Source organism: Bos javanicus, chromosome 21 (genome assembly GCF_032452875.1).
Source record: "Bos javanicus breed banteng chromosome 21, ARS-OSU_banteng_1.0, whole genome shotgun sequence".
In the NCBI taxonomy this organism is placed as follows: Eukaryota; Metazoa; Chordata; class Mammalia; order Artiodactyla; family Bovidae; genus Bos; species Bos javanicus.
The window spans coordinates 20,285,941-20,311,759 of NC_083888.1; the positions used below are offsets into that span (position 1 = coordinate 20,285,941).

The 25,819-nt window shown below is 43.4% G+C and overlaps 1 protein-coding gene across 3 annotated transcripts in view; it reads left to right on the plus strand.

Moving 5' to 3' along the window:
* Nucleotides 1-11,069: 11,069 nt before the first annotated feature.
* Nucleotides 11,070-25,819, plus strand: part of FANCI (FA complementation group I) — a 68,494-nt gene continuing 53,744 nt past the window's right edge. For 2 of the 3 annotated variants that reach the window (XM_061394412.1, XM_061394414.1), the window contains exons 1-3: nucleotides 11,071-11,214; nucleotides 15,070-15,171; nucleotides 24,742-24,814. In XM_061394412.1, coding sequence (XP_061250396.1) covers nucleotides 15,088-15,171; nucleotides 24,742-24,814 — 157 coding nt within the window. In that variant the 5' untranslated portion in view covers nucleotides 11,071-11,214; nucleotides 15,070-15,087. Of the gene's footprint in view, nucleotides 11,215-15,069; nucleotides 15,172-24,741; nucleotides 24,815-25,819 lie in introns of all 3 variants that reach the window. The other variant, XM_061394413.1, reaches the window with a different exon arrangement.

Genomic DNA, 25,819 nt, shown 5'->3' on the forward strand with positions numbered 1-25,819 from the left:
CCCTCCTGGGCCAAGGAGGACCCCAGCGGGTGGCCGGGCCTCAACTCCCCAACTTTCAGAAGTGGGAAAACCCAGGTTGAGGGACATTCTCAGTTCAGTTCAGTTCAGTCGCTCAGTCGTGTCCGACTCTTTGCGACCCCATGAATCGCAGCACTGCCAGGCCCCGCTGTCCATCACCAACTCCCAGACTTCACTCAGACTCACGTCCATCCAGTCAGTTGTTAAGGGAAGCACACTGATTAAAACCACCCACCCTGGCCAGGTATCATAGTAACCATTTGCATGAGTTGTTTTATGACAGGAGCTCCTGATAAGGAATACGGAACTAATAAGCCACCCCCAACCGGAAGAGTTCAGGAAAGGTCAAAAGGAGACACCGCGTGTCTGTCCACTTCCCAGAATCCCTTTCGCTAGCATCCATCTCGACTGAGCGATGTGTGCCGCCACCAGGAAAGACTCGGAATTAAAACAATTGGCCAAAGACCACCCAGAAACTAATCCCATCACCATAAAACCCGAGACTGCGAGCCACGTGGCAGAGCAGTACTCCTGGGTTCCCTTACCCTACTGCTCTCCACCCGGGTGCCCTTTCCCAATAAAGTCTCTTGCTTTGTTACCACATGTGTCTCCTCGGACAATTCATTTCCGAGTGTTAGACAAGAGCCCAGTTTCGGGCCCTGGAAGAGGTCCACCTTCCTGCAACAAGTGATGCCATCCAGCCATCTCATCCTCTGTCGTCCCCTTCTCCTCCTGCCCCCAATCCCTCCCAGCATCTGAGTCTTTTCCAATGAGTCAACTCTTCGCATGAGGTGGCCAAAGTACTGGAGTTTCAGCTTTAGCATCATTCCTTCCAAAGAAATCCCAGGGCTGATCTCCTTCAGAATGGACTGGTTGGATCTCCTTGCAGTCCAAGGGACTCTCAAGAGTCTTCTCCAACACCACAGTTCAAAAGCATCAATTCTTCGGCGCTCAGCTTTCTTCACAGTCCAAGTCTCACATCCATACATGACCACTGGAAAAACCATAGTCTTGACTAGACATTCTACATCTTCCTTAAAATTACACAGTAGTAATGAGAGTCCCTCAACTAGTGTGGGCTGACCCACAAAGATTGGCAGTCACTTTGTGCTCTAAAAAGCTCCACAGAATTCCCTGGCCGTCCAGTGGTTAAGACTCCATGCTTCCACTGTCGTGGGCCCTGGCTCAATCCCTGGTCAGGGAACTAAAGATCCTGCAAGCTGCATAGTGTAGCCAAAAAAAAAAAAAAATTAAAAATAAATAATAAAAAGCTCCTGTTCTTAGACATAGACATAAAGAACAGATTTATGGACACGGGGGAGAAGAGAGGGTGGGATGTATGGAGAGAGTAACTTGGAAACATACATTACCATATGTAAAACAGATAGCCAATGGGTATTTGCGGTTTGACTCAGGGAACTCAAACCAGGCTCTCTAAAGACCTAGAGGGGTGGGGTGGGATGGGAAGGGAGGTGGGAGGGAGGTTCATGAGGGAGGGGACATATGTATACCTATGGCTGATTCATGGTGATGTTTGGCAGAAACCAGCACAATTCTGTAAAGCATTTATCCTTCAATTAAAAAAAAGCTCCAGTTTTTCCAAGAGGCATGCTCATTCATCCCATGAAAAAAAGGTCTGCCCTGTGGCAGTGGGGGAGAAGGAGGTGCCAGAGATGAAAGTAACGAGTAGAAGAGTAAAATCAACCAATATATTGTTCAAAGAGTATTTTCAAATTAGTAGGTTTAACAATATGTGGCGGCTCAGCGGTAAAGAATCCACCTGGAATGCAGGAGTTGGCCACAACTTGCGTTTGATACTTGGGTCAGGAAGATCCCCTGGAGTAGGAAATGGCAACCCACTCCAGTATTCTTACCAGGAAAATTCCATGGACAGAGGTGCCTGGTACATTCCATGGGGTCGCAAAGAGTCGGACATGACTGAACACGCATGCAACACAACAATACAGGGAAAACCCAATTGGTGCTTTCAGAGGGCAGGTTGGTTTTAACTCCCACCACTAAAGAAAAAGACACAAGTATTTGCTATGGACTGGATGTTTATGTCTCCCACCAGGTTCTTATGTTGAAGTCCCAACCCTCAATGTGTTGGTATTAAGAGGCAGGTCTTCTGACAGGGGATTAGATTTAGATAAGATCTTGCCAGTGGGGTCCTTGTCATGGGATTAATGCCTTTATTTAGAAGAGGAAGAGGCCCAGACCAAGCTCTCTCTCTCTCTCTCTCTCCATGTGAAAACGTGGAGAAAGGCCTTAAGCACACAATGAGAAATTGGCCATCTGCAAGCCAGGAGGAGGGTCCTCACCAGAGTTTGACCATGCTAGCCCCTTGATCTCAAGTTTTCTGCCTCCAGAACTGTTAGAAAAAAAAATGTCTCTTGTTTACGCCACCCAGTCTGTGGTATCTTGTCATGGCAGTGTTTATAGGAAGGAAGCCGTAGAAAGGGAGAGGTTAAAGATGAGTTTGAGCAAACTCTGGGAGATAGAGAAGGACAGGGAAGGCTGGTGTGCTGCAGTCCATGGGGTGGGAAAGAGACAGACACGACTGAGCAACTTAACAACAGTGACCAAGCTCAGAGAGGGGGAAGTGACAGTAAGTGAGTTTCTTGCTGAGAAGATGGAAGAGAATAGGATTCGGTGCTCCAGCAGAAGTACTAGACATAGCCAGTTTGGTTGAACACTCTCCCATGACGACAAGAAGCCAAAGAGAAGAATTTGTGCTGATGACAGTGAGTTTAAAGATTTGGTATAAAGTTCAGGTCATCTGCTGAGAGTAAAGGAGGAGATAGGAAACTTTGAAATAATCTTCATGAAGAAAAAATGGTTAAACTTATTAGGGAAGATTGGCTGTGTTGAAGCCTTGAGATTGGTGACAATGGCTTTTTCTTCTTTTTCAAATTGAAGAATAGTTGATTTATAATGTATTAGTTTCAGGTGTAAAACAAAGTGATTCATATATATATATTGCTGTTGTTTAGTCACGAAGTCACGTCCAACTCTTTTGTGACCCCATGGACTGTAGCCCATCAAGCTCCTCTGTCCATGGGATTTCCCAGGCAAGAACACTGGAGTGGGTTGCCGTTTCCTTCTTCAACGGATCTTCCCAACCCAAGGATTGAACTTGTGTCTCTTGTGTTGGCAGGTGGATTCTTTACCAATGAGCCACCAGAGAAGCCTATATATATATTCTTTTCCAAATTCTTTTCCTTTATAAGTTATTACAGAATGTTGAGTATATTCCCTGTGCTATACAGTGGGTCCTTGGTGATTATTTATTTTGTGTATAGTAGTGTGTATATGTTAATCCCAAACTCCTCATTCACCTTCCCTCCCTCTTTTTCCTTCGGTAACTGTAAGTTCGTTTTCTATGTCTGTGGGTCTACTTCTGTTTTGTAAATAAGTTCATTTGAACCTTTTTTTTAAGATTCCACATATAAGTGATATCATATGTATTTGGTTTTGCTGGCTTATTTAACTTGGTATGATCTCTCAATTCATGTTGCTGCAAATGGCATTATTTCATTCTATTTATGGCTAATATTCCATTGTATTAATATGTATGTACCATATCTTCTTTATCCATTCATCTATTGATGGACATTTATTTTGCTGCCATGTCTTGGCTATCATAAATAGTGCTGAAATGAACATTTGGGTTCATGTATCATTTTGAATTATAGTTTTGTCTGGATGTATGCCCAGGAATGGGATTGCTGGATCTTATGGTAACTCTATTTTATTTTTTTGCCACACTGCAAGGCTTGTAGGATCTTTGTTCCCCGATCAGAGATTGAACCTGTGCCCGTTGTATTGCAAGCTAAGTTCTTAACCACTAGACCACCAGAGGTGCTTCCCTGGTGGCTCAGTGGTAAAGAATCTGCCTGCAATTCAGGAGACAAGGTTTCAATCCCTAGGTCAGGAAGATATCCTGGAGGAGAGCATGGCAACCTACACAAGTATTCTTGCTGAGAAAATCCCATGGACAGAGGAGCCTGGCTGGCTGTGGTCCCTGGGGTTGCACAGTTGGACACAGCTGAAGCGACTACATATGCATGACATCACCAGGGAAGTCCCTAAGTCAAAATCTTCATTTTGAAATTTATTTCATTGAAATAATTTAAAAACCTATTTTTCTAAGGATGTGTTCATAGCTTTGCACCCATTTAACAAATATATGAAGCACCCACTATGTACCACTTCTCCAGACACTGGGAATACAAACAGTGAGCTGTTAAAAACTTAACAGCTTAAGTTAAGGCTTAACTTAAAACTTCAGATCAGATCAGATCAGATCAGTCGCTCAGTCGTGTCCGACTCTTTGCGACCCCATGAATCACAGCACACCAGGCCTCCCTGTCCATCACCAACTCCCGGAGTTCACTCAGACTCACGTCCATCAAGTCAGTGATGCCATCCAGCCATCTCATCCTCTGTCATCCCCTTCTCCTCTTGCCCTCAATCCCTCCCAGCATCAGAGTCTTTTCCATTGAGTCAACTCTTCGCATGAGGTGGCCAAAGTACTGGAGTTTCAGCTTTAGCATCATTCCTTCCAAAGAAATCCCAGGGCTGATCTCCTTCAGAATGGACTGGTTGGATCTCCTTGAAGTCCAAGAAACTCTCAAGAGTCTTCTCCAACACCACAGTTCAAAAGCATCAATTCTTCGGCGTTCAGCCTTCTTCACAGTCCAACTCTCACATCCATACATGACCACAGGAAAAACCATAGCCTTGACTAGACGAAACTTTGTTGGCAAAGTAATGTCTCTGCTTTTGAATATGCTATCTAGGTTGGTCATAACTTTCCTTCCAAGGAGCAAGCGTCTTTTAATTTCATGGCTGCAGTCACCATCTGTAGTGATTTTGGAGCCCAGAAAAATAAAGTCTGACACTGTTTCCACTGTTTCCCCAACTATTTCCCATGAAGTAATGGGACCGGATGCCATGATCTTAGTTTTCTGAATCAATCAAGCTTTAAGCCAACTTTTTCACTCTCCACTTTCATTTTCATCAAGAGGCTTTTTAGTTTCTCTTCACTTTCTGCCATAAGGGTGGTGTCATCTACATATCTGAGGTTATTGATATTTCTCCCGGCAATCTTGATTCCAGCTTGTGTTTCTTCCAGTCCTGTGTTTCTCATGATGTACTCTGCATATAAGTTAAATAAACAGGGTGACAATATACAGCCTTGACAAACTCCTTTTCCTATTTGGAACCAGTCTGTTGCTCCATGTCCAGTTCTAACTGTTGCTTCCTGACCTGCATACAAATTTCTCAAGAGGCAGATCAGGTGATCTGGTATTCCCATCTCTTTCAGAATTTTCCACAGTTTATTGTGATCCACACAGCCAAAGGCTTTGGCATAGTCAATAAAGCAGAAATAGATGCTTTTTTGGAACTCTCTTGCTTTTTCCATGATCCAGCAGATGTTGGCAATTTGATCTCTGGTTCCTCTGCCTTTTCTAAAACCAGCTTGAACATCAGGAAGTTCATGGTTCACATATTGCTGAAGCCTGGCTTGGAGAATTTTGAGCATTACTTTACCAGTGTGTGAGATGAGTGCAATTGTGCGGTAGTTTGTCCATTCTTTGGCATTGCCTTTCTTTGGGATTGGAATGAAAACTGACCTTTTCCAGTCCTGTGGCCACTGCTGTTTTCCAAATTTGCTGGCATATTGAGTGCAGCACTTTCACAGCATCATCTTTCAGGATTTGGAATAGCTCAACTGGAATTCCATCACCTCCACTAGCTTTGTTCATAGTGATGCTTTCTAAGGCCCACTTGACTTCACATTCCAGGATGTCTGGCTCTAGGTCAGTGATCACACCATCGTGATTATCTGGGTCATGAAGATCTTTTTTATACACTTCTTCTGTGTATTCTTGCCATCTCTTCTTAATATCTTCTGCTTCTGTTAGGTCCATACTATTTCTAGTCTTTATCGAGCCCATCTTTGCATGAAATGTTCCTTTGGTATCTCTGATTTTCTTGAAGAGATCCCTAGTCTTTCCCATTCTGTTGTTTTCCTCTATTTCTTTGCATTGATCGCTGAAGAAGGCTTTCTTATCTCTTCTTGCTATTCTTTGGAGCTCTGCATTCAGATGTTTATATCCTTCCTTTCCTCTTTTGCTTTTCGCTCCTCTTCTTTTCACAGCTATTTGTAAGGCCTCCCCAGACAGCCATTTTGCTTTTTTGCATTTCTTTTCCATGGGGATGGTCTTGATTCCTGTCTCCTGTACAATGTCACGAACCTCATTCCATAGTTCATCAGGCACTCTATCTATCAGATCTAGGCCCTTAAATCTATTTCTCACTTCCATTGTATAATCATAAGGGATTTGATTTAGGTCATACCTGAATGTTCTAGTGGTTTTCCCTACTTTCTTCAATTTAAGTCTGAATTTGGCAATAAGGAGTTCATGGTCTGAGCCACAGTCAGCTCCTGGTCTTGTTTTTGCTGACTGTATAGAGCTTCTCCATCTTTGGTTGGAAAGAATATAATCAATCTGATTTCGGTGTTGACCATTTGGTGATGTCCATGTGTAGAGTCTTCTCTTGTGTTGTTGGAAGAGGGTGTTTGTTATGACCAGTGCATTTTCTTGGCAAAACTCTATTAGTCTTTGCCCTGCTTCATTCCGTATTCCAAGGCCAAATTTGCCTGTTACTCCAGGTGTTTCTTGACTTCCTACTTTTGCATTCCAGTCCCCTATAATGAAAAGGACATCTTTTTTGGGGTGTTAGTTCTAAAAGGTCTTGTAGGTCTTCATAGAACCGTTCAACTTCAGCTTCTTCAGCATAACTTAAGCCCTTCTAAATCAGAATTTCTTCAGAATGAAGTCAGCTGGTTCTTCTTAATAATTCTTTGGACTTCCCAGATAGTAATATCTTTTTCAAACCTTGGCCATTTTTAAGTATACACTTCAGTAGTGTTAAGTATATTCTCATTGTTGAGAAACAGATCTTCAGAACTTTTTCATCATGAAACTGAAACTCTACACCCATTAAACAACAGCTCCCAAATCCCCCCTCTCCCCAGCCCCTGGCAACCACCATCTACTTTATTTTTGTGTGTGTGTGCTGCACAACATGTGGTATCTTAGGTCCCCAACCAGGAATTGAACCCACATTCCCTGCAGTGGAAGCTCAGAGTCCTAACCACCAGACTGCCAGAGAAGCCCCTTCCATTCTAATTTCTCTTTCTTGGAGTTTGTCTCCTTTAGATACCTCATATGAGTGGAATCAAACAGTGTTTGTCTTTTTCTGACTGGCTCATTTCACTTAACATGTCCTGTGGGTTCATTCATGTTGTAGCATGTGATAGGATTTCATTCCCTTTTTAGGGCTGAATAGTATCCCGCCTTATGGATATACCACATTCTGTTTATTCATTCATCTGTTGGTGGACATTTGGGTGTCCAAATGTTTTGGTGCACTGTCTTAGTTGCTCCGTGGCATGTGGGATCTTCCAGGATCAGGGATCGAACCCATGTCTCCTGCATTCTCAGGTGGATTCTTTACCACTGAGCTACCAAGGAAGCTCCCTCTTTTTAAAAAAAGAAAAATTTTTACATGCTATTTTGATTATTCCCTCAAGCAATGTCATCCTTAAATCCAGGCAACTGGAGTGCTTGGGCTTAGTGGTGCCTCAATGGCCCCCTTCTTTGATGATGATGAGTCCAAGGAACTTAAAGGGTATATCTTCTGAAGCCCACATACTCTTCTTTAGACCATACTCGGGGTACCTTCCCAAACGTCTCCAAGCTCAGTTCCTCAGTCTATACTGACTTCTTCCTAAGTTCACCCTTCCTGGAGTGGACCTGTTAGTGTGTATAGCCCTGGGCCCAAAGGTAGTCAAGGGTAGCCAAGGGCAGCTTTCAGGGAGACATGTGGTGTGGATTTTCAGACTGAGTGTCCACGTGCAGGCATATGAAGGCCCTTACACTGCAGGACTGAGTGGGAAATGATGGGGGGCCTCCATGTGTAGTTTTTCTCTGCTAAGTCACTTCAGTCGTGTCCGACTCTGTGCCACCCCATAGACGGCAGCCCACCAGGCTCCCCCGTCCCTGGGATTCTCCAGGCAAGAACACTGGAGTGGGTTGCCATTTCCTTCTCCAAGTTTTTCTCTGGAGCCCTGCAAATATCAGCAGCTATAATATTATTACCCAAACATGAACCAGGTCTGAGAAACATGTGGTTCCAACATTGCAAACCTGTTTTTAACTGGCTGTATTTTCTAGAATCAGTGTATGCCTAGCTGCCCAGTGTATGGAGTCTAGGTGGTTGAAGCAGATGGGCAAGGTTTGTTGCTTAGTAAGGAAGTTTGCACCAGGATGGAAAACACTGTCATGAGTCTAAGTCTGTTCTCATCCTTTACATACATAATACCCATGAGCACTAACAGGAATTACAGATGATACATTCATGCAAATAGAGGAGGCAAGCCCCTCTAGTTGTCAATGCCAGTAGGTAAATACTTACACGGGCAATGCAGCAAGTGCACCTGGGAATGCAAAAATGGAAGCTGAAAACGAGCCTGTTTGAGCTACACAGACACACAAATTCATGGCTGCTGGCCCTTCCCCAGAAGCATCCTGGAAGGGTGGTTTTGTGGGGAGAACATGAGGTAAATTCTCTTCCTTGGAAAGCTAAAGGAGTCCCCTCAGGAATAATCTTCCAACTCAGCTGCTGTGCTTTAGCCACATGTGTTTGTGTGTTTAGTCACTCAGTTGTGTTTCTTTGCAATTCCACAGACTGTAGCCTGCCAGGTTCCTCTTTTCATGGGATTCTCCAGGCAAGAATACTGGCATGGGTTGCCATTCCCTTCTCCAGGGGATCTTCCTGACCCAGGAATCAAACCCAGGTCCCCTGCATTGTAGGTGAGTTCTTAACTGTTTGAGCCACCAGGGAAGCCCACTTTAGCCACACATCACAGCTCAACACTGGGCCAGGGATATGGTAGAAATAATAAAGTGCTTATGAAGGGCCGTGAGCAAGTAGTAGACAGCTGAGAGGCATCGTTCTCTTCCAGGAGCTGTGTTTCTTCCAGAACTGGCCAAGTAGATGGATTCCACCCCTGGGGACTGGGATTCAGTCTCCAGATTGAATACTCCCCGATCTTAGCATTCCTTCCAATGCCATCCCATGGTCTCACACTTGGCAAGTCCAAGTCTAAAAGCCACACTATCACCCTCAAACTTGCATCCTTCCCTGTGTGTCAGTTCATTGGCAGTATCACCCACTTCCACCCCTGTCACTCAAGCCTGAATATTCCTCAACCCCTCCCACCTTTTCCCAAGCCTGGGCCACCACCACCTTTGTTCAGGACAATTTAGAGCCTCCTAAGGGGATCCTCAGAGAAGGCAATGGCACCCCACTCCAATACTCTTGCCTGGAGAATCCCATGGACGGAGGAGCCTGGTAGGGTACAGTCCATGGGGCCGCTGGGAGTTGGACATGACTAAGCAACTTCACTTTCACTTTTCACTTTCATGCATTGGAGAAGGAAATGGCAACCCGCTCCAGTGTTCTTGCCTGGAGAATCCCAGGGACGGGGGGAGCCTGATGGGGTGCTGTCTATGGGGTCGCACAGAGTCAGACATGACTGAAGCGACTTAGCAGCAGCAGCAGGGGATCCTGACTTCAGTCTTGAGCTGTTCCTCACTTGCTCCTAATGTGAAAAAGACTGCTTTTCCACCTCCATCCAAAGCACCTGCATCTCCTGAGCCAGCCGGGGGCTTGATTGCTTGTTGCCATCAGACCCTTTGCACAAGCTGCCCCTTCAACCTAACACAGGCTCTCAAACCTCCCCTCCATTGCTCTTTGTTCTACTGTCAGTTGTTTGTTTTACAAATATTTACTGCTTTGCCAGCAGTGGTGGCTTAGTTGCAAGTCTTGTCTGACTCTTGCAACTTCATAGACTGTAGCTCAGGCTTTGTGCTAAATGCTGAGGTTTTGCATGCAATAACCCCTCTAGCCACATGGACTTACATCTTAGGGCTGTCAACTGAGAGAAAAATACACAACCTAAAAGTGAGTTAAGTTTTATCCAGGGACCTTACACAGAATGATAACCCAGGAAACAGCTTAGCCCTTAAGGGAGGATATATATGAGATTTTTTTGCAGTGGGTGGATGGGTGGGAAATCCATCCATCAAATTGAACATCAAAAGATAACTGATCATACACAAAAACCCAGCCATTTCAAGATAATGATTTAAATGCTCTTCTATGTGTAGGAAGATGCAAGAATCTTGTTCGGTCGCTAAATAGTGACCAACTCTTTGCAACCCCATGAACTGCAGTACATCAGGCTTCCCTGTCTTTCAATATCTTTTGGAGTTTGCTCAAACTCATGTCCATTGAGTCAGAGATGCCATCCAACCATCTCATCCTCTGTTACCCACTTCTTCTCTTGCCCTCAATCTTTCCCAGCATCAGGGTCTTTTCCAATGAATCGGTTCTTTGCAACAGGTGGCCAGAGTATTGGAGCTTCAGTATCAGTCCTTCCAATGAATGCAGGAATCTAGGTTCATTTAAATTATTCCTTAGATTTGCATTTTCACTATCTAAGGATCAGTACATTCAAAACACAGAACGTTTCCTGTTTTCCCTTCAGGCACACTGAGACCGGAGACTGCAGGGCTACAGACTTGATTCCTGAAGAACAGGAATTGCACGCAACATTTATTTTTCCTTTACAGGGGCAACTGGCACCTCTTAGGGCACAAGGAATAGGAGCCTTCCTCTGCCTTCCAGGCATTTCCCATGCAACAAGCCATTACTTGATTCATTGCCTCTCTCACTGACCCTTTCCCCAATAGTACATAGGAAAGCCTTAACTGGTCAGGACATCGTGGTGACTATGCCCGGGCCACACTTCCCCTGCTCATTCTGAGGTCCCTAATTAGCGTTCAGAGATTGTGCCCCCCCCCCCTTTGAGTGGGAACGTCCGAGGATTCCACAGCTCCCCCCCCTCCCCAGTTGTCTTAATGGTACGCTCCAAGCACGAGCTCCCGGGTAACGGAAATAAGCCGCAGGGGGCGGGACCCGTTGCTCAGGGTAACGGAAGGACGGAAACGGCAGGTTGCGCGGGTTTTTTGGAATTCAGTGGCTGCGTTGAAGTGGAAGTGACCGGCTAGAGGAGCTTCGCGCGTCGCAGGGGAGGAGGGACTCAGCTCCCGGGAGGTAAGGGGTCTGGGAGGACAGGACGGCGCCCCTTCCGAATGGCGTTCTGGCTTTTTCCTTGGCCCGAAAGAGTCTGTGCTCTGGCGTCTCCCGTTGTGGCCTTTAGCGTTTCCTGCTCCTCGGGCGGCCTACACCCTTGGCCCTCTCGTTAAATTCTTCCTCTCCATCAGCGTTCAGCTCCTACGTCTGAGACATTTCTCTAAACCCGTTTCGCCTTTGTAGCTCGGTCACAGCGATTATCCCCAGCTGCCTTGTTTTATAGTTTCTCTGTGTTTACTTCTCGCTCTCCGAGAAGCCCGGGTGCTAAACCCGCGGCGTCTCCCTTTCGTGGTGCCTCACTAACCTCAGGGCCTTTGGACAAGGAGTCTGCTATCCGCACAGGGACTTAACAGCCACCTATCTGTGCTACTCAATTCTGGTTTTAGGACTAATTTAGCAAATGTACCTGCTGAAATAGAAGGAGTTCAGCATCTTCCCTTTAGGGCTGGACGTTTCTTTGGTTGATATCCCTTTTCTGAATCCTCTACCATTCAGCCCCTAATAGAGGGGCTAATCGTAGGTAAGAGTCCCCAGTAGTAGGTAAAAGCATGGGTTTTGGGGTCTGGAATTGGACAGACTTAGGTTTCAGTTCTACTTCTGTAACTTACTAGCCTTCTAACCTTTGGGGGACGTTCCTTAATTTCTCTGAATCCCAAATGATCTTCATCTGAATTGGGAGTAATAGCACCAACCTCAGAGGACTGGTGTGAGGATCAATGTCATTTTCCCCACAAATATTTATTGGGCACCTATTACGAGCTTACTGTTCTAAGTCTTGGAGATTCAGTGATAAACAAAACCAGAGGTGGCCCCCTGCCCTCTTGGAGTTTGTAATGGAGTGGGAGATGTAATTCTTAATCTAATAATAAGTGTAATGTTAAAAGTGTGGTGATGGTGAGAGATTACAGTTGCCTTGAAAGAATGTAATAGGGGAGTGTTTAGACTGAACTTGTTAAGGAGTGTGGGATTGAGCTGAGACCTGAAGGATTTTTAGGAATTAACAATAAAAAGATCGGTGGGCAGGGGATGAAAGAAGGGGTATTTATTTTTATATAAGTTCCAGACAGAAAATCATGTGGAATTGACTGTGGCAGGAGGAACTTGGGGGTTTGAAGGACTGAGCAGTTCAGTGTAGCTGGAATATAGAGTGATGAAAAGGAATTAACATGGACCAGCCATGAAATTAAAAGACGCTTAGTCCTTGGAAGGAAAGTTATGTCCAACCTAGATAGCATATTCAAAACCAGAGACATTACTTTGCCAACAAAGTTCTGTCTAGTCAACGCTATGGTTTTTCCTGTGGTCATGCATGGATGTGAGAGTTGGACTGTGAAGAAGGCTGAGCGCCGAAGAATTGATGCTTTTGAACTGTGGTGTTGGAGAAGACTCTTTTTTTTTTTTTTTTTTTTGGACTATGAATATGCTTTATTGGAGAAGCAAAGAATAGACACGCTAATTGCTCATGGGGTCGAGATCACAGTGCAGATACAGACACACAGATGGCAAAGAGAGATCAAGCGATGGCAAAGAGAGATCAAGCGATGATCCTGCTGTTCTTCCAACAACGTGGTGTCAGCTTCAGGAAGCAAGCCTTTTCTCTGCCAGCTGTCAGTCCAGGAGGGAGATTAAGGAAGATACAATCCATCACCATGGCCAAAGGGAGGACAATGGGAGAGCCTGGATCTTGTTTCTTGGTCCAGATGAAATCTGGTGCTGTTACTTCCACTTGGGTGGACACTTCTGCTCGAATGGTGGGCATGGTGGCCCAGGAGGGCATTTCTTCTGGCTTAGTGGAGGTGGGCATGGATGAGGTGGGCAAGACTCATGGCACTTGGGTGGGCACACTTTTGGAGGTGGATGGCAGGGCTCCTTGCACTGATGGTGATGCTGATGCTGATGTTGATGCGGATGCGGATGGGGATGCGGATGGTCATGCGGATGGTCAGACATCTTCCTGGGTTTCAAGGAATCAAATCCAAGCTTGTTCCGCTTGCTGCAGTGAATCTGAGATGAGGTGTCTAGAGTAGGCTGCAGGCGTCCTTCCGTTCTCCCGAAGGAGAGGAGACCTGGAGAAGACTCTTGAGAGTCCCTTGGACTGCAAGGAGATCCAACCAGTCCATTCTGAAGGAGATCAGCCCTAGGATTTCTTTGGAAGGAATGATGCTAAAGCTGAAATTCCAGTACTTTGGCTACCTCATGGGAAGAGTTGACTCATTGGAAAAGACTCTGATGCTGGGAGGGGTTGGGGGCAGGAGGAAAAGGGGATGACAGAGGATGAGATGGCTGGATGGCATCACTGACTCGATGGACATGAGTCTGAATGAACTCCGGGAGTTGGTGATGGACAGGGAGGCCTGGTGTGCTGCGATTCATGGGGTCGCAAAGAGTCGGACACGACTGAGCGACTGAACCAAACCTTTATATCCTGACGTCAGGATTTTGGACTAATAATGGAAAGCCACCGAGTAGTTTTTAAGATGAGGATGAATCACAAATCTGGTTTGTGTTTCAAAGACATTTTAGCTGCTGGGTGGGGAATGAGTTAGGAAGCTGTGTAGTAGTTTAGGTGAGAGATGATGGTGACTTTGGAATAATGTGGCAGTAGTGAATCTCAGAAGTAGACTTGAGAGATGTCTGGGGACACAGGACTTGGTAGTGGATGTGAAGGATGAAGGTGAAGTGGTTAAGAATGTTGCCCAGGTTTCTTGTTTCAGCAGCTGGGTGGATGATGGTATAATTTAGGGAGACTGAAAGCAGCAGAAAATACAGGAGGAGGTTTTCTTTCCACCAGTCTGCATTGCCCTCTTCTCGTAATATTCCCATAGCTACTCACTGCTCACTAAATCCTATCTGCCTAATGTGCTTCCATTTCACCCTTTCCTTTGCAGTCTCCAGAGTCAGCCCCCAACACCAGCCTTTGTCACTACCACTAAAATAGTTCCCAGTAGACTCTTAGCCTCTGCTCTTCTTCCTTATTCCCTCCCTACTTTAATCTGCGCATTGATGACATATTTAGTTTCCTCAAACACTGTTTCAGTCTTGTCAGATTCTCTTTTACTCCAGAACTTTTTGTCACTATTACTTACAGAATAAGGCCTAACTTCCTTAATTCGACATTTGAGATCTTGCACAGCTTAGCCCCTCCCTTTTACTAGCCTTCCTTCTCACTGCTCCCCTAGTTGAACTCTCTACCTCAGGCTACGTACTCATTTTCCCCGAGTAAGTTTTTCAAATTCTCTTATGAATGCCTTTGTTGACAGTACTTTCCTCCCCAGTAATGTACACCATGTGGTTCTGGTGACTATCTACATTTAATCTTTAAATTCCAGTTCAAGGTTTCCTTTGCTGGGAAGCCTGCTTGATGTTTGAGCACACTTTTATTTCTTAGCCTTGTTAACTTCTCATTTATTTTTGTACCGTTTAATTGGTATAAATGTGTTTACAGTGCTATTGCTTTATTCATTTATTGTGTATGTGTAGATAATAGTATATATTTGCAATACTGTTAAATGACAGCTTTGTTCTAGGTAGCATAATGGGTAGATACTTAAAAAAAAAAAGAAAATGTGAACAATTGAATTATGAGACGACTTAATTTGACTACAGCTTTCTAATAAGGAAATTCCAGGGGATTCTCCAGATTCTTTGGTTTGGTTAAGAATCACCTACTCCTACAGTTGGTAGTCCTTAGCCTGTTGAGTATTCATTGTGTACATAACATATTTGAAATACTCAGTTAACAAGTAGAGAAGGGAAAAAATCAAACTTGTTTACTTTTGGGAGTTTTATCCAGCTCTTGACATTTTTCCTTTTCAGTTCCTTGCTTGTGCAACAATGGACCAGAAAATTTTATCTCTAGCAGCAGAAAAAACAGCAGATGGCCTACAGGAATTTCTTCAAATCCTGAAAGAAGATGATGTGAGTATTGGGAAGCAAGTTCTGCCAAAAGTAGATGCCAGGCATGATGAGAGATGTAAGGGACATGTTAGAATTAATTCTGCCGCTTCATCTATCCCCCACTCACCTTAGGAGACAAGGGTTTATTTGATAACAACTCATAGATGTAACGGAGGAGGCAATGGCACCCCACTCCAGTACTTTTGCCTGGAAAATCCCATGGACGGAGGAGTCTGGTAGGCTGCAGTCCATGGGGTCGCTAGAGTTGGACACGACTGATCGACTTCACTTTCACTTTCCTGCATTGGAGAAGGAAATGGCAACCCACTCCAGTGTTCTTCCCTGGAGAATCCCAGGGACGGGAAAGCCTGGTGGGCTGCTGTCTCTGGGGTCGCACAGAGTCGGACACGACTGAAGTGACTTAGGAGCAGCAGCAGCAGCATAGATGTAAAGAAATGGGGGAGAGGAAGAGATATGGACTACTTAAGGGCATTTGGAGAAGGCAGTGGCACCCCACTCCAGTACTCTTGCCTGGAAAATTCCATGGATGGAGGAGCCTGGTGGGCTGCAGTCCATGGGGTCGCTAAGAGTCGGAGACAACTGAGTGACTTCACTTTCACTTTTCACTTTCCTGCAGTGAAGAAGGAAATGGCAACCCACTCCGCTATTCTTGCCTGGAGAATCCCAGGGACGGCGGAGCCTGGTGGGCTGCTGTCTATGGGGTCGCACAGAGTCGGACATGAAGTGGCTTAGCAGTAAGGGCATTTGTGTACATTTATACAACTATAATTTCTTGGGAACATACAGTTTAATGAAATCAACCCAATTTGAGATGGAGTGCTTAAACAGATCAATTTTCATAAAAGAAAAAAAGTTAGCAGTTATACTTCAACAAAAATACCAGGCCCAGATAGTTTTTCAGGAGGCTTCTACCAAACCTTTAGAAATCAGAGGTAAGAGCTAGATAGTCCCAGTGCTACACAAGTTGTTTTAGAGCACACATATTACATAATGTATGTATATACATAAGGAAAGCTTCCTGATAAAGACAGCTTGAAGGGGCTTCCATTGGTGAAATGTGAACATCAAAATAATCAACTTCAGTTATGAATTATAAACCACTGAAATATAAAGAAATCTGTGAGTCCATATTGATAAAAAAAAATAAATGGTGGGAAAGGTTCTTGCTTACCATAAAGTTAGAAAATCGTCATTTGGCAACAGTCATGATCAAGATTGGATCAGGCAGAAGCAGCAGTGAATGCTAAATCCAGGGAGCAGTTTTTTGAACTTTTTATTTTGAATTGATTTTAGATTTACAGAAAAGTTGTAAAAATAGTAGAGTTTCTGTATAGTTCTCTCCCCAGTGTTAACATCTTACATAATAATTTCAGTAAAATTTTACAAACCAGGAAGTTAATATTTGTACAATACCTTTAGTGAGACTAAAGAGTATTTGAACCCTACCTGGTAGTTTTTTCACTGATACCCGTTTTTTTTTTATGTTCCAGAATCCCACTCAGGATCCTACACTGCACTTAATTGTTATTTTCCCCTGATTTTCTGCAATCAGCAACTGCTCCTCAGTCTTTCTCTGTTTTTTGAGAACACTGAAGAGTTTTGATCCATTATTTTGCTGACTGTCTGATGTGTCTCATGATTGGACTCAGGACATGCATCCTTAGCAAAAAGACCACAGAAATGGCTCCATGCCTTTTCACTGTGTGTTATATCACTGGGCTTGTGATGTGCCATACCTGGTGATGCTGACTTTGAGAACCTGATATTAGAGGTTGCTGCTGGGCTTTTTCATTATACAAGAGAAAGTGAGATGAGGAACACGATACTTGCATGGTCTTAAAGTTACTTCCACAAACTGCATACTGGTTGCAAAGGGAGGGGAAAAAATAATTATAAAGTGGGAAAATCAGGCAACACATTTGACTGGGTGATCAGACTCATACTACCAGTGAAGGACAGATGGTATCACATGTCTCCAGGTGTAATACTCCAAGAAGGACACAGTATCACTTGTATTCTGGCCAAGAATGCGTAAACTCAGTCTACTCACGAGGAAGCATCAAACAACAGAAAATGAGGAATGTCCTGTCTTATAAAAATCTATTTTCACGGTGCCATTAACTTGGTAGTTCCAGTCTGTCCACTAAAAGAAAAAATGTTAAGCCTTCCAACATAGCAAGGATACTTAATCTTACTTGGGGCTTTTCTGGTGGCTCAGATGGTAAAGAATCTGCCTGCAATGCAGGAGACCTGGGTTCAGTCTCTGGGTGGGGAAGATCCCCTGGAGATGGGAATGGCTAACCCACTCTAGTATTCTTGCCTAAGGGAGTCCCGTGGACAGAAGAGCCTGGCGGGCTACAGTCCATGGGGTCACAGAGTCGGAAATGACTGAGTGACTAACACACACTTGGTTTACTTTTGCATTTTTTTTTTCTTTTTTTTTTTTTAAATCCAATCTTTTCTTTTAACAAGAATAAATCAGGGCCCAGAAGAGGTAAATGATGCACTAAAGGCAACAATAAGTTAGCTGTAGGCTGCTTTGAACTTGATCTGGAAGCTACTCACTGATCTACATGATATCATATCATTTTGGCAGATGGACAACTACTGGGAGCAGACACATCCAGAATTCACAGGAACTATCCAGGCAGGCAGGCTGGTCCCAATAGGATGCTGAAGTGCTTTTTTAAGCTTAGGTCCCAAGCCAGGTCTCCATGCCAAGATGGTGCCTCCAATTCCTCTAATGGCTGGCCCACTACCCCTTCACGAAGGAACTCACAGGCTCCAGGAGTAAGTCAGCTTCCAGGCCTCCAAGCTGGTATCCATGCTTTATCCTCCCCAACACGCTCAAGCACCCTATGGTGTTCAGCAAGTGAAAGAACTTAGCCAGTCATCACAGCCTGTTTTAATACCTAGCCTGAGCTGGCTAGACCCATAGCTTATCTCCCTGCCACTGGGCTGGTCACTCCCCATGACCAGGGAGGGGCTCAGCAGAATCACGTTATTGGTAAACTAAAGGATCTGTATAGAAAAACCAATATTCTTTTAGTTAACCCCCACTCTGAACCTCTCAGGAATGAAATGCTGCTTCACATATTTGTGATGGGTCCTTTGTAGATTAAGAAAGGGGTAGTTTACTTTGGTAAGATGAGTCTGGCTTGAGAATGGAACCTAGGTGCTCAGCATAGCACGGTGGTGTAAAACTTAGTTCTGCACAGCAGAGGCAGACTCTAGCTGGAATCTGCACTTCCCCATCATGAACTGTTGGAATCCTGGGAATGCCACTTAGCCTCTCTTGCCTCAGTCTCATTTACAAAATGCAGTAAACACCAACTAATTCACAAGGTTGCTGTTAATAATAAATGAGATAATGCAGGCTTTAAACGGGAGCTGGTTTATGATAAGGGCTCAATAAACAGTGGTCTTTTCTACTAGTAGCTCTTTTCCTAAGCCCTCTTTTCTATTCAGGAGAAGCAGTAAGTGAAACCTAAACTACCTTAACTACTATAGAAAGTAATAATGAAAGAAAAAAGGAAAGGAAAAGAATATGAATAAACTAATGGCTGCTATTCCAGATTACTTATGCTAAGGACATCTGATACTGGAAAACAGATCAGATATCCTAAAGAAATCAGAGCATGCAGTCTTTCCATAGAAGTGGCATCTTAGCTAGGTTATCCATTACTTTTTTATAATCTGAGCTTCACAGTAGTCTCTCTACCAAGTAGAAAGTGTTAAAGGAGAGCAACTCTGATACCACATGCTTCTTTGTAAACCTGACCTTTCATTTTTTAGCTTCAACCCATCTCCATCATAAAGACTTCAATGACTCTCAGCAGATTTGAGTGCTTGTCTCTAGCGCCCCACTGAATCTATTACACCCTTCCATTATAAAAAGTATCTAGTATTGCAGCGGGCCATTTGCATGTCTTTTTTCTACATTACAAATTGGTAAAGATCCTGTCTTACTCATCTTTGAATTCCCAGTGCGTAATACATGGAAGATTCCCATAATTACAAATTAAAGGATGGATTTCACCTTCTGTTTCACTAGTTAAGGATGCTAAAAAACAGCTGGGGAAGCATTAGTAGAAACTCACTCACAAACTAAGGTCAGCCAGACCATACCCCTGCCTCTCCCCCTCCTTATTTGAGCTTGAAGGGAAAACTGTTCCTGCTTCCCAGAGTTACTTTCTTAAACACACAAGGAAAAGGACAGAACCAGTCCACATAGAATTTCCAGACAGCAGATTATATTATTTCTTACTAAATGAAACAAAGAACAGAAGTTTCTGGGATGAATGCTAGTGCTTCATATAAAGTTGACTTCTAGGCATGACACTCTGGAAGTATAATTATGATACTAGAAGCACTTAGGTTTTTAAAACAATAAGGAAGATAAGCAAAAGTCAAAAATAACCTAACTTCAAAACTTAAGTTATTTTCTCCTTTGCCAAAACGTTTGCTCTTTATCTCAAAGAACCCTGGTACATGTAACTGATATCAGCTCCCCCCGACCCCGCCCCGGTTCAAAGGATCATATTATACATGATTAACAAAGCATGTATAATAATCTAAACACATTATTTACTTTTACCAAGGCACTTTCAAATACATCTCACTGAACTACAGGCAACCATAATCACAGAAACTTAAAGCTGAAAGGGGCTTGGAAGTCATTTCCACAATTACCCCACTTCACCAACCAAGCGGTATCCAAACACTCCTAGTTTTTAGTGACTGAAAGATATGGGTCTAAAACGGTTCTTTAAAAATCTCTCCCTGCTCTGACTACTTGTCAGTTTCTCAGTCTCCTCTCCCCATCTTAATGTTCCCAATCAGGTAAACCAAAACCTCCAAGTCATCCCACCACCAAACAACAAGCTTTGCTTCTCAAGTCCACTTCTACTCCTTTTCTCTGGGCCTCATCCCCAATCCCCACCCAGCCAAGGCCTCTAAGAAGCTGATCCCTCAGAGATCCCACTGGTTCCATCCCTGACAATCAAACCCCTTTCTCCTATTCCTCCCTGCTGTCCATATGCTGTCATGGGCAAGACCACTGGCACCCCTAGCCATGAATGTACCTTTGGCCTCGGAATTTTTTCCCTTTCCTTTCTCACCTTCTCTCTCTGCTTCTCAGCGCTGTCCCTTCATTCCCTTCAAACTCAATGTCTCCTTCCTCCTAGTGATTTCCTTCAAGGACCACTGGTCACTGAATACACCCGTTGTTAAATGCCTGTTACGTAGGTAAAAGAGACATACACCCTCAACAGCTCACTCTCAAAAAACTGGTAAGTCTAACAGGAAAGAGGGAAAGGGTGAAAGAGAATCGCTGATTCTTTAAGACTCGACTCCTCGGAGAAGCCTTCCTACTCCAAACTGAACTGGTCCCCTCTTCTCAGTGCCACCGTCTTACCTCTGATGAAAAGACTTCTTGTGCGTCTCCCACCACCATACCTTGGGTTCTTCTATGGGAAGGTCCCTAGCACCTACCCCTGAGCTTCGCTCAAAGGTGATACTGAAACTTTTAAGTGAGTGAATGGGTAAATTTCGCTATACAATCGTTCATTCACCCATTCGTTCTATCGTTCGTTGACCAAAACTGTCGAGCCCACATTACGTACAAAGTTCTAGAACTTAAAGCGCTCTAACATAAAAAATAACTCAAACCTGTAATACTGGTAGATAAACACTCTTTCCTGGTCCGCGTCCCCCGCCCCGACTCCAAACCCAGACAGTCCTTTCCTTTCCCTCAGTGAAAACCCAGCTTTCCCTCACAGAAGTCTACGCCCCTCTAACTCAAACCACCTGGCAGCCCATCAGTCCTCCCCAGGACCCTTAGCTAATAATCCTAAATCTTAACACCCCCACCCCTCTGGCTTCTCTCTCTGTCCCCCACCTCCACCCTTGAGGTTGCTGCAAATCTTCTACCCCATGACTGCCTCCGAGTTTCCGAGTCCCGGGTACCTCAGATTTCCCTCTCCGCGCACCAGCTCCCCAGTTGGCTCCTTCCCTCTAAGGATCTCGTCTCTCCTAGGACCCCTACTCCCGATACCTCCCCTCCCTTCCCTTCAGTTTCAGGTTGAGTCTTTCTTCTCCTCAACTCTCAACTCTTCTCACCTCATCCAGCTCCCGTTCCCCGGCAGCACCGGCTCCAACCTCCACCTCCACCACTGCCGCCATCTTCACGGCTCTCCCCCTACTTTTGCATTTTAAAGTGCAGTAAAAAGGTAACTGAATAAGGTCAAAAACTAAGACTGCAGATCATGTAACTAGAGGGAGGAGGACGAAACAGGAATAGAGGACAGGAGGAGTGGGAGAGAGCCAGCATTTGTTTGGAACCTGCTGTGCACTAGAACTGCACAGGGTCCTCTCTGCCTGTCATCTAATGTAACCCTTCTAGCAGTGCTTTGAGGCAGGGACTAGACACACATAACAGGTTAGATAACTTGAGGTTGTAAAGCTAATATATGGCAAAACGAGGATTCATATCCGGGTCTTCTGATTCTAGGGCCAGTTTTTTCCCCGTATGCCATGTTGCCTTCTCTTAAAACTGAATTTTTTCAAGAAGAGTCAGGGTTTCTCAGCCTTGGCACTGTGTATATTTTAGAGTGGATAATTCTTTATTGAGGGAGGTTGTCCTAAGCATTGTAGGATGTTTAATAGCATCCCTGGCCTACACCCATTAGGTGACAGCACCCTTCCAGTTATAACAACTAAAAATGTCTCCAGACATTGCCCTGTATACCCTGCCTGGGGTGGAGGTAAGGGGGTAATCCCTGGTTGGGAACCTCTCCTCTAATAAGGGTTATGTCAAGGGCTATTGAAGGTTCCAGGCGGAGCAGTCAGCTACTTCCTTATTAGGTATTTAAGAAGGGAGAGAGAAACTCCAGTCAGAAAGACCAGGCACATGTAGAAGGCTTCTGTGGTAGTCCTTTGTCTGGATATTATCAACCTCATCTTCTCAGTTTTTTCTGGCTGCTGCTGCTTAATCACTGAATGTTTGTGCTTTTTTTATCTTTACATTTTCTACCTGGATGATCTTACATGTTCCCATTGACCTCTTTCCTCTCTGAGCTCTACTTTGGCATATCCAGTTATCAACTTGACATCTCCACTTGGATATCTTAGAAATAGTAGTTCTGAGCCCCACATCAGATCTGCTAAGTCAGAAACTGCAAGTGAGGGTCTCTGTTTTAACAAGCCCTCTGGAAGATTTAGATGCTTGCTTAATCCCAAATTTTCACCATGTCAGTAAATGGTGTCACCATCTAGCCAGTTAGTTGCTTAAGCCAGAAATTTGAGTTCTCCTTGATTTTTCTTTTTCCTTTATCACCACAGCCATTTCACTTCTAAACCATGAGGAAATCTGTCTTTGTCTTAGTCCATTCAGGCTGCTATAACAAAATACAGTAGACTGGGTGACTTATAACAACAATTATTTCTCATAGTTCTGGAGACCAAAAGTCCTGGATGATGGTTCCAATATGGTCAAGTAAGTGCTCTCTTCCGGATTTCAGGCTTCACATTGTACCTTCATATGGTAGAAAGAGCCTGGGAGCTCTGTGGGATCTCTCATAAGAGCTCTAATCCCATTTGTGGGAGTTCCGTCCTTATACCTATTCACCTGGCAAAGTCTCCACCTCCAAATACCATTACAATGGGTCTGAAGAGTCCAACACATGAATTTTGGAGGACATAAACATTCAGACCCGAGTAAAGTCCTCCTGATCAAGCTCTCAAATATATCTTCAGTGTACTGATTTTCAAATTAAGGTGGGGTTATATCCCAATAAACCCATTTTAAGTTGAAAATATACATTGAAAAATATCGTAAATCGAAAATGCATTTAATACACCTACCAAACATCGTAGCCTAACCTTACCTTAAATGTGCCAAGAATACTTTAATATTAGTCTTCAGTTGGGTAAAATCATCCAACAGCCTGTTTTTTAATAAAGTCTTGAATATCTCATGTAATTTATTGAATACTGTTCTGAAAGTGAAATACTGAATGGTTGCGTGGGTGCAGAATGGTTTAAGTGTATTGGTTGTTTATCCTTGTGATCCCAAAGCTGATCACTAGCCCAGGAAAGGGCAAAAATTTGAAATACAGTATCTACTGAAAGTGTATCACTTCTGCACCACTGTAAAGTTGAAAATCAAAGTTGATCCAATGTTTTAAGTTGGGGACCACCTGTACTTCATCTTACAAAGTACTTCAAACTGCAGTAGCTATTTTTACAGTTCTGAGGACTAGAAGTCCAGGATCACAGTGTCGGCGTTGTTGGTTCCTACTAAGGCTGTGACTATCCGTTTCACGCCTCTTGCCTAGCTTCTGGTCGATTGCTGACAATCTTTGAGATTCCTGGCCTTGCATCACCCACCCGTGGTCTCTGCCTTCATCTTCACATAGCGTTCTTGCTTTGTATGTGTTTCTGTCCCAAGTTTCCCATTCTTCTAAGGACATTAGTCATAATGGATTAGGGCCTACCCATGTGACCTCACCTTAACTAATTACACCTACAATGACCCTGTTTCCAAATAAAATGACATTCTGAGGTGCTGGGGATTAGAACTTAAGCATGAATTTTGCAGGGGAACACAGTTCAGCTCATGACTTCTCTGATGACGTCAGTGTAGGCCATTATCTCTCTATTGATCACTGTAGCAATCTCCTAGCGTATTTCTAGTTCATTCTTAAACCCTTCTATAGTGTAGTTTCTGCCATAGGAGGAAGACTGATTTATTTTTTAAACATCTGTCATGTCCCTCTCCTCTTTTCTCTTTAGTTACTTCTATTGCATTTCGACAAAAATCTGAACTTCCTACCATGGCCTACAAGATTCTTATCATCTGGTTCTCTCGAAATTCATCTTGTGCCACTCTTCCTTACTACTTTTCATCCAAATTGGTCTTTAAAATTTTTTTTCAGGCCATCCAACTTGCCAAACGCCTTGCTCCTTCAGGACCTTTGCGTGTAACAATGCCTTCATCTGAAGTGTCTTCCTTTTCCCCCTTTGCATAACCAGCTTTTTCTCATCCTCTAATTCTCTATATGGAAATGTCCTCCACCTCAGAGAAGCTTTCTCCCTGACTACTCTAGCGGAAGTTGCCTCCCTTTCCTCAATTACTATCTGTTTCAGTCTTTTCAACCATTTCTTTTTCTGATTTTTTTCCTGTTATCCTTTTTGCTTCTGTCTTACTGTAAACTGAGTCAGACTATGTCTGTCTTGTTCATTCTTGTATACCTAATGCTGAGGAAGAGGAACATATTCAGAGTATTTGTTGAATGAATGTATATCCCCAAGAACATAGCTCAATACCTAGTGCTGATTAAATACTTAATAAATGTTTGTAGAATGAACGTATGAATAAATTTCGTCTTGACCACCCAGTATCATCTTATGATCCACCCTCTATAATGTGAACACATATCTTATTTTTGATGCCTGGAGTTTCTGAAAGATATGATTCTGACAGATGAGCGTTTTTCATATTGGGAGTTTAGGTCATTCAAATAGGGAAATTGTTGCCAGACTTGTACCTTTTCCTTCCGTTCTTTGTAGCTGACTGACCTCCTTCAGAATCAGGCGGTGAGAGGAAAAACTGCTGGAGCACTGCTGAAAGCCATCTTCAAAGGTAATAATAATGCCTCTTCTCTCTCTGGGTTCACTGGTATGTTTGTTTACTTTTGGCTCCTATTGCTACTCTTTGTATTGCTTGAAGCCCCACTGAAACTTTTCTGTTTTGGGGATTTTACAGAATCAATAGCACTATCTTGTGGACTTAAATAATTTTTCTAAGGCAGGTAGAAGTGGCTATCTGAGATTGTATTGCTAGTTTTAGAACCTGTAAAGGTTGTACTTCATAAAATACGGTTTGGTTTACTTGTGCTTTTAAGCTTGTGGAGAACGGCAATGTTTAATACTTAATCTGTGTTTAACAAGAGGCTAGGAAGCTCTGAGTTAAAGAAATGGAATACCTTAGTTGACTTATTTAGAGATGCTTAATTCCCAGTGGGGAATATTTGTTTCTGTATCTTGAACAAGGGCCAGTTTTATATTGTGGCAGATTGTAACTCACAATCATTTTATAAATTGTAGTAGAATAAAATTCTATAAGCACAAATTAAAAGTGGCTTTAGACTCTTAGGAGGTTATTTTAACTTGGTTTATTTTTCTTACCCCCTCAAGTAATTGGGTCTTGCCTTGCAAGGGTTCAAAAACACATATTTAAAATTTGGAAACTTTTTAAATGACTGTTCTGTAGAAATATCTGAGACCAGGAAGTAACAGAGAATCAGGAGCTGCTGCCTATGTATACTAAGTGAAAGTAATAAGAGTAAAACTGGGAACAGATTATCATGGCTCCCACTTGTGTAACTAACCTTATTTTTACCTTATTTAAAATCATAGATTTGGAAATCTGGGTTTCAAATTAGCATGAATTATCGAATATTTATGGAAACTGCCTCATAACTATTTTAATCCTGTTAAATCAGTGCTGTGAAGGACCAATAGTTAGCTAATGATACGTTTTATAAAATTGAGATATAATCCATGTACTAAAAAATTCACCCTTTTAAAGTATATATTATTTTATTGAGATGTAATTGACATCATAAAATTCACCCACTTAAAATAT